This window comes from Homalodisca vitripennis, unplaced genomic scaffold (assembly GCF_021130785.1).
Source record: "Homalodisca vitripennis isolate AUS2020 unplaced genomic scaffold, UT_GWSS_2.1 ScUCBcl_14352;HRSCAF=25027, whole genome shotgun sequence".
NCBI classification, from domain to species: Eukaryota; Metazoa; Arthropoda; class Insecta; order Hemiptera; family Cicadellidae; genus Homalodisca; species Homalodisca vitripennis.
The window spans coordinates 15,751-29,406 of NW_025790548.1; the positions used below are offsets into that span (position 1 = coordinate 15,751).

Consider the following 13,656-nt stretch of genomic DNA (forward strand, 5'->3'; position numbering starts at 1 on the left):
AGCCTTTAGGTCAACATGATTATAATAGTAGTGTTTTCAATCATATAGATGCTAGCACTGAATATATACTGTTTGTACTAAGGAATTACGCCATGAGTGTATTTTAGGGCTCTAAAATTGTACTCATCTGTGAAAATACTAGTGAAGACATTTAGTACACATAAGTTAACTCTTTGAAAGTGAAAGTATCGTCACCTGTTTTAAAGTATTTTGCTATTTTATTACAGATGTTAAAGATTTCGAGTCAGACTTAGTACGTTTTAAGTAAAAATGTATTCGTGTTTAAAGAAGAATTATCTATAGAAAACACACGCGGTAAACTCAACAAAACATCCAAAAGTCAAAAAGAACAACGACTTTATTTATAGACTAGTAAAAGTTATTAAAACTTAAGACTAATGGATATATTATTATTATTCATTACAAACTTCTCACGCTTAAACTTACAAACAGATGGACACCTTCTCCTGGAAATACGGCAGTGGGTTTATTATTAGAAATTAATGTGGTAGGATAGTCAAATGGCATACCATGGCTCATCGGCAGTAATCATATTTTATAATAAACTTTATTCACTCTACGGGAAGAGCAAAGTACAAAGTTATCTTTATAGATAAATGCAATATTTTTGTATTTAAGCATGCTATTATATCGTCTTGTCGACGTGCATTTATTTTTGCTTCCTCTATGTGTCGGCACTGTCAGACTAGTCTGCTGTCAGATGGAATCCAGACGACAGAACTACCAATCGTGGAAAGGAACCTAAAGAGGTGGTGGTTGTACGGACCGTAGTTGTGCTATTTGAAATTCGTAATAACTCTTAATAAATATTTAGTTGTTAAAACGGTTTATATTATGGTAAAACGTAACACAAACAATTAGATTGCAATCCGTACGTGCATGGTGTTATTCCAGAAAATGGACAAAAGGTAACTCTTATTACATACATATACATAGACTAGGTTTGTGAAAATGGTGTTAGGCCCTTACATCATCAAAATTGTGATATGAAGAACATATTTGTCTTATTATCGTAGTGTTTTACATCACTTATTGCAGATTGAAATGCATATATTTTGTAGTAAAGATTGAAATAGTTTTATGCTTCTTTGCTTAATTTATTAGGTAAAGATTTATAACATTGTATAATGAAAGTGAGAGTAATCCTATTCTGTGTGGTAAACTAATATGGAGAACACTGTTCCAGATGACACTTGCAATTACTAACCTATTAATTTAATGTAGCACATCACAATAATGTATGTATTATATGTATATTACTTAATATACATGCAAGTTGAATTGTGTTGTCTAATATTTGTATTTATACTGTAGATGATATCAACTTTGAATGCAGTGGTTGACTATTTACTGCCTTATAAAATTTGGTGGTAAATCAGTGGTGACTCCAATTTATTATGTTTTATAAATAAAATCACTTGTGTGATAACCTGAAAATAATTTATTTTCATTATAAACAATATATTTTACTGCTATAATCATGTAACTGAAATAAAATATACATATCTTTTTTTGATTAAGTTTCTAAAAATAGGAAGTGTTATGTATAAAATAATATGTTTATAAAAGGTTATGTAACATTGGTCATTTCTCTATGAACCTTTTCCTAGTTGGTAACAAATAGACACATATGAAAAAAGTAACATAAGGTTTAATAAATACACAAGCACCAAAAGTTAGGAAACAATCCCTGTGAACAAATTTAATTTTTTAGACTTTTCAGTCATTGCGGAGATGATTTGGTTGTTGGGCCACTTCCTTATTGTCTTAGGCAATTGTTCACACATTTTGTGGGATGTGGGCAGATCCTTAGTTATGGAGAGTTTAAGTAGTAGGCCTAATGTTAACGTTTTATTTAGTACTTGGCACTCATGGATATCCTCGATCATCATGATCACTTTCTTCTGTTAATGGAGCAGTTGCTTTAAACTATTCCACCTTGTGAAAAATTACCTAATATATTATCAAATTCACTTATCACTTGTTTGTTCATGATGGGTAGTTATTATTAGGGTACAAATTGTTTTATTTATAAAAATAGTATGACAAAAAGGCAACACAGCTGCCTTAGTAGGTTGAGATATGACCCCAGAGTAACTTACTACCTACTGTAGTTAGTAGAAAGAAAATAACAGCAGTTCCACTGGTGGTTTAAAAGTCACAGACATTACAATGACTGATGTCGTCTTAAGCTACGTTTACACCAGATGTTGCAGACAATTTGTGTGCAATTTTCTGTTTATGACATTTTGTAGACGACTTTATGTTGCAGACAAAATACAGAGTTCCTTCTGTGTCTTAAAACTTTTGTTTGCAACACGAACGCAAAACACTAAGTCAAGATGGCGGAAGTGGAGGATGTTGTGCTTGCAGCAGCATGCTGTGTGATTTTAGCTAAACAACGAACGGGTAGGGTACGATAAGCGGACCCGGTTTTTTATATCGAAGAATGTAATCATCGATAGGCTACCTAATATTCACATCTCAAATCATAGACTATCAATCGATTCAAAAGTATCTATAGTCCTCAATAACAATCATATGTTTAAAATTAAAATATGAATTTAATATTTACAGTGATCAAACAAATTATTATAACCAAAATTATAAAAACTGAAGACGACCATATTTGCTCCTCTCACAGTTACAGTTGTTTCTTTCCCACAAGTTTCACATAACGGGTTTTCGGTACGAGTCCAACATGTTGAAGTCACAAAAAACATGTCTTATCGTCTTTAAAAGTAATGTCATGTAATTTTCTAAAATTGACTGCCATTTTTAATAATCAAATGTTACTTATATATAAAAATGAAATATTACATTATGAGCATTATTTGAAAGTGTTTACAGCTGTTGATATAGATTATTTAGATTAATTGTTCAAAATAATTAATCAGTACAGATTGGTTATATCGATGGTTATGATTAAGTAATATCGTTTGCCAATGTTGATATAAAAAACCGGGTCCGCTTATCGTACCCTACCCGTAGGTACTGGGTAAGGCCGTCTTTAAAAGCAAGACCTGTGTTTATTGGAAGTGATTTATTAAAAGATTTAAAGAAAGATGACTGGGACCTGTTGGCAGGTGAACTGGTTTTGGTTTTTTTTTAGATACTCCTGAACCTCTTTTTGCTATTCTAATTTCCCTGCAAAATGTGTGGTTATGGTCTGCAATTTGTTTTATACCTCTGCCTTGTTATTTTTAATTCCTCACCAATTTCACTCAAGAGTGTTTATGCAGTAACAGATAATACAGCATTGTCAGCTATCTCAAACTTAGCTGTCTGGCACAGTGTGTTAAAAACCAGACCTCTAAAATAATCAGCAATGTTCCTTATTCCTATATTAGATTAAATAAGTATCCAAATATGACAATAAAACATTTCACTTATAAAGAGGCTGCTCATAAAATAAGACGTTATAAGTTAGTTAATTCATGACCAAACAACATTATTGCGAACAAAAATAATGGAATTTTTATGATTATATAGTTTATAAACAGCCAATATATCACCTACCCTTGTAGATATAATATGAATATTATAAAATTAATTATTATTGATAGTTGTTAATAGCCACGTGAGGTGGTCAGAGGCGGTTTAGAGCAAAATTGCAGTGGCCATTTGGAGAAGACTGAGGAGTGGAAGACAATGAATCTCTGTAGTAAATTATAATTTATCAAAGATACAGTTACATGTATGTGAGGTGACCAGAGGGGTGAATAAAGTTTTACTTTAGGACACTATAAAATATCCTGGATTAGTGAGATAAGTTACTTTACAGAGGAGACGTCTTCTTCTAGTGTCAAATTAGTAAATTAAGGAATGCCTGTACACAATTTGCTCTTATGTTATGTTCTAAGATTTCGGAGGACAAGATTAATCCATTCTGTAACAGCTAGATAGGATACAATGCAGATATAAAATTCTTATAATTGAGATCTTATCATCAATTTCTACATAAAGATTTGTAAGTAGTTTATATTCTATTTTATTTTTAAAGTTACACATGGTATTAAACATCTTGTTTCAACTCTCATATTATTTTCAGGCATACTCTGAATTGCAGGGAAAGCAAACTTCCCATTTTCAAGTGGAGTAGGGTGATGAATACAGCTGGACCGCACCCCAGACCAAGACATGGTCACCGTGCTGTAGCCATTAAAGATCTTATGGTTGTGTTTGGTGGGGGCAATGAAGGTCTGCATGAAGGTCTTTACGTTTTTAATACAGGTAACCATTAAAAAGTGTATTAAATTATCAGCTTAATAATTTTTAAAAGATTAATCTAGATGAGTCGTCTCAAGAATCACCTTACCAGTAGCCAATAACAAATGTTTGTTTGTAAAGATGGACAAAAAATTATGGCTTAAATCAATAGCTAAATTATGTATATCATTTATACTAAAAGAAAGTGGAAATAATGCACTTTTACAAGAAAGTAGCTAGAAGTTTGATTGATTCCAATTTGTTGTGTGTCAGCAGTTTATAATTGAACATATCAGAGTTTCTATAGTGGCTTAGTTATTAACTTGGATACTGTAGTCTTTTTACATAAAAGAATCAGTGTAGAAGCTCTGAACAAAATTATACATTGTTAGAATATTTTGTAATGTCCAGAAAATTGTTGAAATAATAGTTGTTCATGTTCAAATCTATTGTCCCTATATTATAACATGAACTAAGTGGTAAAGACACCATTTATAGTACGAAACACATTATTGTAAGCCTGACCTGGCAGTTACCACACCCCACTTCCCAGCTCACCTTGCGTTGTTGCCTCATTGTTATATCAGCAGTTATACCGGTATGAGGCAACTCGACGATGTCTCACTTCGTTCCGGTTGTTTATATCAATTTTTTTCTTCAGCATTAATTTATTCTGTTTGTTTTTATTCAATTATTATTTTTGGTCACGTTTTGTGTAGTAGTGTAAACACCTGTTAATATAAATCGTGAAGGTAAAGGATTCAGAAAGATAGATAAGGAGAATAAAATGATCACACAATTGATGAATTCAGTTGATTATCCCATCAGTAGGTATCCTTCCATTACAACTGGCAACAACATGCCACAACCCAGGCTTTCATTGATTCTCTTACTATTTATATCTATTGTCATGCTGGTTGCTATGTATCAGAGATTGCTGAGCAAGTAATAAAAAGCAGCTACAAAAATGCATAATGTTTTTATTAAGTGACATGATACTTGTAACTTGGTAGCAGCAAATGTATCCGTTGTTGGCAGGACTGTAACACAAGAACAATGGTATAACAATGGTCACCGTAAAGTAGATAGTTGAGTGAATGAAGTTCCGGTACTGAGTGTTTTTCACACCATAAAAGTGGCTAAGGCACTGGATAACCAATTTTGGGGGATGACTGTATATATCCTTGATAAATTTTGTTGTAATGTCTCAGTTGCTCAGGAGAATTTCACCTAGGGCTCTCCAATGCAACTATATGAATTATTCTAGATAAAGCGAGATAATCATCAGAGCTGAGGGAGCTTTGTGAAATCAAGTAAAATCAGTGGACTCATGTGTAAGTTGGAGAATTAAAAAGGGGTCAGTATGGTGCATACCATCATAACATCATACCTTCATATCATTCTTTTCCCCCATTTGTTTCCCTTTATTCTATTATATATATACAAAAAAACAAACAAAATATAGTGTAAATATTCATCTAAACCCAAAGAATATTTTGGTTTTTAAAACATCTGTCTCTTTTTGTTTCTGGTATAGATTTTAACAATTTAAAAAGTGGTTCTGGGGGAATGACATTGTATATTTCATAGACTTTCCAAAGATGGTGACTGAAGATATTTACCTCTATCTTGATAAAGGACCACTAGAAAATTTTGTTCTTATTTCTTCTTTGTGAGTTTTGTGCTTGATAAAGTAATATTAGGAAGGATGAGATTGTTTTATTGCTGTATACATGCTTCAGTGTAGTGATGGTTGCAGCTGCCAAGGATGTTTTAAAAAATACTTCCCATGTTACTATGCACAACGGCATCCCCTTTCTGTATGAATGCCGAATTCAGCTCTCTTCCACTTTTGGCTCAGTGCAGCATCTGAAATCTGACACCATCACAGAATCGGGATTCATAACAGCAACCGCAGGTAGTAATGAGATGACTCATAGACAATGTGAATCATTTTCGTTTCTTCATTAGTTTTCAAGTTATCAAGAACTGTTAGAAAAACTTATGAGTTATAGAGGTAAACAAACTAAAAGAGGTTTCAATTTCAGTTAGCTATTGTTCCTTAGCTATAGAATAAAAATTTTGTTATTAAATAATGTCGAATTAATGCCTTATTTTAATAATCTAAGTTTGAGTTATTGAGATTGTAGTTATATTTTTTGAGTTCAAATGTATACTGAAAAGTGTTGTTGTTAGCAGTGGCTAATTCTGTTGTTAATTGTTAAAATAATATACAAATGGTATTATAATACTTATTAACCCTGTAACAGTGGGGTTTCCAAGTACTTGCACTACCACCATGCCTGAGGTTTTTATCATTACAAGACGTATTAACATGTTATTTAAAAACTACTAAACAAGCATTAAATGTTATTAATATACAATTTATTACCATACTAGCTATTAGAACACAAATATAAGAATTTTTTAGATATTTGTGAACTTGGAAGAGCGGGTCTGCTTGAAACTCATCAATCGGGCCGCCAATAGAGCTATAATCTGAGAATAAAGCATTTTTATTGCCTGATTCTAATTTTAAAATGTCTAAATACTATCATATATCACTCATCTGTGCCAGCTTTTACCATGGTAGGTAGTTACACCAAAACAAATGTATAAAACACAATAAAACAAACAGCACAATACACAATTTTCAAGTTTGTACCATCAACTGTTTATAAAAAAAATGTCACGTGTGGTGTTGTCATACCACAACAAATGAAAATCCTATACACAGCAGCACAAACTGGTCATCTTCATCATATTCACACAGTACGCACATTTTCATCAAGGGTGCTCCATGTGCTTGACAAACCAAAATAAACAAGTAAGAACAGATTAAAGACTAAAACATCTAAACATGTGAGTAGTTGTGAGGGTTTGTTAGGTAGAAAAGTGTTAACTCTTCACTGCCAGAAGCCTATATATAAGCTTTGGATGAAATTGCATTGACGCCAAGATCCTATATATAGCCAAGCTCCACATGAGCATTGAACGTTGAGAGCCTATATATAGGCTTGTAACTATTTTGCTTATTTCAAAGTTATTTCCTATCAAATTTCGATGAATCACATGCCATTGTATTCTAAATGAATTGCGCTGTTATAATATAACAAATTTCTTAGGTTCGTTTCATTTTTTTGTATAGTATAGAAGTTCAGAAAACTCAAGATATCTGTAATGCAGTGGCCAACACATTGTGAATGCTGGTCTGTCTTACACAGTGTGTCATTTGTTTACGCTGTTAATCATCTGCTAATGAGCTGACAGGAAAGTCTGGAAATAAATGTGGTGGGGATGCTCCTGGTGGAAAATACGGCCTTGAAAAGCTTCCGAAAGGGAAACAAAGGAACCGTTCAACTTGTTTAGGGAAAAAGAATCCTGAGGGTAAACGAAAACGTTCAAGCACAATTTGTATGAACTGCAAAATAGGTGTGCACCCTCAGTGTTACCACATACACACTTGCCAGTTGAAATCAGAAATTAGAAACGTCACGTAACGTTACATAATTGTAGTAGATAATATCTACAATGAACAGGTGACTCGTCAATATAGTTTAAAATATACTAATCCTAATCTTTTTTAAATTTATAAACATAATTAATAATTCATTGATAAGTTGACAGGTAGACTTGTTGTGTCCATTGTTGGTAAATAGTTTTTATATAAACACTTTATAACATTTTTTATAGTGCCTAATACTTTGTAGAATAAGTTGTGTGCAATATACAAGGACTTTTGAAAACCAAACTATCTCAAGACTTCTAGGAAAAATTCTAGGTATGTTTCAATCAAAACATCCCTTTTTTAGTTCCATAAAGTATTTATTTTTATTATGTTTGACCTAATAGTAATAATGAAACGATGCTTAATATTGTTATGTCAATTGTTTTATGAATAAAACTATACCAAAAACATTTAAACTAGCAGAGTTGCTAAAGTTTATGTGCTTAGGTACAAAAACAGCAAAAGTACAATTTGCATAGTTTTATTTGAAATTAAATGTAGGACAAAGCAGTTCTATAGCTTAGTAGGATAAAACTACTTCAGATTATGGTTATGGAGATCATATTTAAAAAATAAATTTTTTATGCATTTTTTTGCTTTATTGAGTTTAATGTAATTATTTTAGATGAATGCTTTTACTTTTTTATGCTTCTCAATGTTGCCGCTCTCATCACGAACGAAGTGGTTACCAAAAACATTGTTCTACAATACAAAATAAGAGAATTGCTGCAATTTATTATTTATTGTGTTTATGTGTATAGGTACAAAAACATAAAAATACTTGGCATTCTAGTGTACTGGCAACGTTGTACAACCGGCGTGCAGCCGACGCACGAAACTGGAATAGCTGGTGATGTGACACTCGTACCCGTTATTTGCGTGGCGGTCAAAGGGTTAACACATCTACAGCCAATAAATATATCAGAATGGGAACAATGCTTTATAAGTATGTTTGGTATTGTTCATAACCATCCTATGCATCTAATATTTCTATTGGTTTGTACTTTTATTGTTTGTTTTTGTAGCATCTGGTCAGTGGTATGAACCTCCAGCAAATGGTGACGCATCACCTGGTCGAGCTGCTTTTGGTTTTGTTGTGGATGGAACACGAATTATTGCTTTTGGTGGCATGACGGAATATGGCCAGTACTCAAATGATCTGTATGAACTTCAGGTGTGTGCCTTGTTGTTACTAAAATTATCCACTAACATCTTTTTGAATAAACTTAAATCAATTTTTTAGTATGTAAAGTAAAAATGTTTTATAAAACTCGTATTTTAGTGGATTTTGTTGTACAAAAATTAAATACATTGTTTACAACATTTATTATTTAATTACAAAGTATTGAAAAAGGATAATTTTATCAAACAATAAGTTATAGAAGTATTTTTCTTCTCTCATTTATTTAGTTATTATATCTAAATATAGTTTGTAAAACATTCAATATTGCACAATAAAACATTAAGTATACGCTTATCAACTAGGCTATCTATGATTATTTATATAAATTCCTTTCTTGCGGCCCATTACTAATTTACATTTCCTTAACATCAATCAGGCCACCCGGTGGGAATGGAGGTATCTGGAGCCTCGACCGAACCACCCCCTCCCCTGCCCACGTTTGGGCCACAGCTTCAACTTGCTGGGTAACCGAATATTGATGTTTGGTGGCCTGGCTCAGAATATCAATGAGACACAGCCAAGGTATGTATAGTTTTATATTCCAGAATAATATTTTTAATTTTCTATGACTTATATATTATCATCAAGAATTAACTGTGCACCTTATATAATTCTAAAACAAAAATCAGTATTATAATACTCAGCTATGGTTATATTTTTTGAACGATGGTAAATTAAAAACTGGCTTAGTACAGAAAATATTTTAATCTGGATTAATATGTATGACGTTAGTCATTACAATTGCATGCCTTAATTTGTGCTGTGACTAACACCTGCAATTGATTCTGAATTCAATCCCTCAAACGTTATAAATACTATTACATTTGGTTATGAACCAATTTTAAAGTTCACGAATAAAACAGTGACAATGATAACAATCACAAAGAAGGTAAAATTCACAATACTGACATTACGAGATCTGCCATTTTGAAATACATTATTTAGAAGTGTTCCCATGATCTGATTTTGGATATATTATTCAGCAATAATTTCTAATTTAAATACACAAAAAAACCTTCTATTGCTATTATTCCCAAGTTGAAGGAGTATTTCTTTTAATTTTCCTAGTCTATAGGCTTGTAACATAAAAGCTTTTTGAAGAGTTAAAAAAAAACTAGTAACGATGTAAAGTATTTAAAATGTTGAGAACATCAAGGACTCTCTTGATATTCAGTTTTTATAGTAGAAACAAAATAAATTCAAACTCAAGACAGCATGCTTTTTCTAAAAGACCAATTGTAAATATGTAGATAATTAATGAAATTGTATATTTTTGACATACAATAAGACATTTTGAGTTTTAATGTTTTTATAGGGACATGCATTTTTATTTGTCATTTATATATGTCAAGCTAGATACAACTTAGACTTGAAATCTTAAAAAGGCACTTTTTCATGTTTTTTATCTAAATTAGTAGTGGTAATTTTGAATTTTAGGTTTACATGCTCTGTGTACATATGTTGTCACGCCAATATGTGCAGGTACCTTAATGACCTGTTTATTCTGGATTTGCGTGACAATGGCACAGTAGCTTGGGAGATGCCACGCATTAATGGACCAAGTCCTCCGCCTCGAGAATCTCATTCTGCTGTTACATACCAAGACATGTTTGGCCGTCCCAAGCTCATTATCTACGGTGGAATGAATGGAAATCGTTTGGGTGATCTATGGACCTTACACATAGGTGAATGTTGATGTATTTTAACTTTTCTTATGAATTATATGGTGTTTAAATTCAAATTCAAGTTTAGTAAAATCACCATGTTAGTAATGGTATGAAAACGTGTTGAAAGCTTTATATCTTACTATTTTATATTGCGATTGAGGAATGTTATTTTTAATTTTATACTTTTATTTTAGAGTAGGATTAACCACAAAATATATCACTATTGACAAACTTTTGATTTTACTTACGTTTTTGTGTAACCAAGGAGCATATATTTGTTTTGTATATAGTTTAATCAATCTATATTACATAGAATTCTTATCTTAACTCTTCTCAAGTGGTGAATAAAAACTCAGTACCTTTTTAATTTATTTTCAGTTGGGTGAAACAGTATATTTCTTTATTTTTTACTTCAATATTGTAATTAGAGTTAATTTTGTTATCACTGATGTGTAATAAACAACTTTTTTCAAAGTTTTTGTTGGATACATGCATCGAATGCTATCTTTCTAAATAGTGTTTGTGGATATTAGTGGTGTGTCAAAGCCGAATCTTGAATCCACCAAATCGTTATTAAGTTTTGGATTTTTAAATCTCATCTCCGATCTGCCGAGATCTACTGCATCAATTATTGGACAAAAGTCATGTTCATATTTCGTAACTTCTAGTCCAGCTACATAATGTATGTTGAAATCATCCTTATGCCAAACTAGTAATCAATTAATTATTTCAACTGGAAACTATCACACATCTTGTGTTGATTGTGGTGGTTAATGTTTGGAGAGTCACAAACGTTGTCTGGTTAGTAGTGGTAGACAGAATAACTAAAGTAAGGAAATATGGTGATTTATAACAAAACATTTGACTTGAAATTCATATATTATATGTTCATGTATGTGCATTGGAACACATCTACAAATACAAGACAATGTGCTGTTAGCTGTTTGTCAATGTGTTGTGTTGTGTTTGGTAGTATGCAAAGTACCTATTGCTACAACGTTTTTTTGCCATACTTAATAATAGAAAAACTGAAGCTAGATTAACTAATTAACAAATTGTTGTTTTGTAAATAATAATACAGTTACTATTTTATATATTTATGTTCAAGTATAACCAATCGTGTGTCTTCAGCATTTATTCGTGTACAAAAGCTGATCAGCATTACGCAAATTACTGATTGCTAAAACATGTTTTATTCTACTATGCGTAGCAATTACACTATTATGTTTGGATTGCATAACTACATATAAATGATAGAAATAACTTTACAACAACAAAATTAAGTTTATAAGTTTTAGCAGGAATTGTAAAATGCATGTTAGTTTCAAATTGAGTAGCATATATTTCCGTTCACTGATAACAGTCCAATGGAAGGTATCCAGCTAAAGTATATGTACATAATACATAAAATCTTACTACAAGTATAATCTTAAATTTCAGGAAATATATTTAAAAAAATTGAAATAAAATTTTTTTTTTTTCAAATGAGAAGTAATGAGTACCTTGTATAATCTACTCATTGAATATTATCATTGGTTAATTACTTAGACTCAAATATCTATCTTTTCTAGCTGTCAATGTAATAACTGTGCTAAATATCACGTTTCAGACACAATGCAGTGGACTAAGGAGAGGGTGTGTGGCAAGGCTCCTCTGCCTCGTTCGCTCCACTCAGCCACTGTCATGGGTAACCGCATGTTTGTGTTCGGAGGCTGGGTACCTCTCATCTCAGATGATAAGTCTACTGACACTTTCTTTGCGAACGAGCGAGAGTGGAAGTGTTCAAACCAGCTGGCTTGCCTCAATCTTGGTAATTTTTAACATTTAAAAGGATCTTTGATAAATTTACAACATTTCTAATTAATAGTTGCGTAAAATTAAATTGTAATAGTGTTCAGTTTCAATTTTCCTTCTAGTATTTCAAAATGAATTCTGGTATTACGTCCTATCATATTAAAATACATGGTACAATATATATTAATATGAACTGAACTATAGAATATAATAGGTAACATAATTATTGATAAGAGGTACATAGTAAATAAACTTATAATATAAACCACATTTTTTTCTTCTATGGGATGGTCTATTGCCATGCTCCCTTCAAAGGTTATTTGCAGCCGGAAACTACTGGTTTTACTTTACAAGTCTTCTTCACTACTTATAACTACCCTCTTGTATTCTGATTACAATTTGGAAGCTATTAGTAGACAAATGAATGATGATTTGAAAGTTTTAAATTTTTGGTTTAATAAAAATGCAATGCTCCTAAGTGACAAAACAAAATTCATGATATTTAACTTACAAGGTACAAGTAATTTTGAATATGATGTATACTACCGTGCTCTGCGGGTAACGTTTGTAATTGTAAAAAGATTGAAAAAGTGGACAGATACAAATACCTTCGGCTTAATTGACTCAAATCTATCTTGGAAAGGTCATGTAAATTCACTGAAAAAAGAGTTTTGTAGAAGTTTGAGAAGCTTTTATATGTTGCGTGATGTATGTCCTCCAAGCTTGCTGCTGAATGTTTACCACGCTTTAATACACTCCAGACTAAGTTATGGGCTTGTATGCTGGGGAGGTACGTATATATCCACGCTTTATCCTCTCATTACATTTCAAAAATCCTTTATCCGTATTATTACCAAATTAAATAAGACCAATCATTCCTGGCCACTATTTTTAAATTTAAAAATACTCCCTTTGTGAAATCTTTACATATATAAGGTATTCAAACTATTTTTCATAAGAAGCTCAAACCCGGCCCTCACACGTAATATTAGATATAATTTCAGAAGTCTGCTTGTTCCGGTTCCAAAGCCTAATCTGTTTTCAAACATTTTTTTACTTTTAATGCTCCAAGATTGTTTAATCTTATTTCCTTTAAATTAGATCATTTAGCACCATTAAATAGTTTTTTAAAAAGTTTAAAATGTTTTTATTTTCATTGGATAATTGCGAGTGCCTTCTGAAAATTGTTGAATGAAGTAATGAATAATGTGTACATTTTAGTTCGTTTTATCATCTTTTATAATTCCAATTAGTCTTTTTATTTTTAAGTCCAT

General features: G+C 31.7%; 1 protein-coding gene across 1 annotated transcript; it reads left to right on the forward strand.

Moving 5' to 3' along the window:
- Positions 1-765: 765 nt before the first annotated feature.
- Positions 766-12,398, forward strand: LOC124375153 (host cell factor 1-like; the record flags this gene model as incomplete). Its single annotated transcript, XM_046833263.1, has 6 exons — positions 766-929; positions 4,073-4,254; positions 8,764-8,912; positions 9,298-9,443; positions 10,404-10,606; positions 12,198-12,398. Coding segments are annotated over exons 1-6 (910 nt in total), but the record flags the coding sequence as incomplete, so codon positions are not given.
- Positions 12,399-13,656: the final 1,258 nt, after the last annotated feature.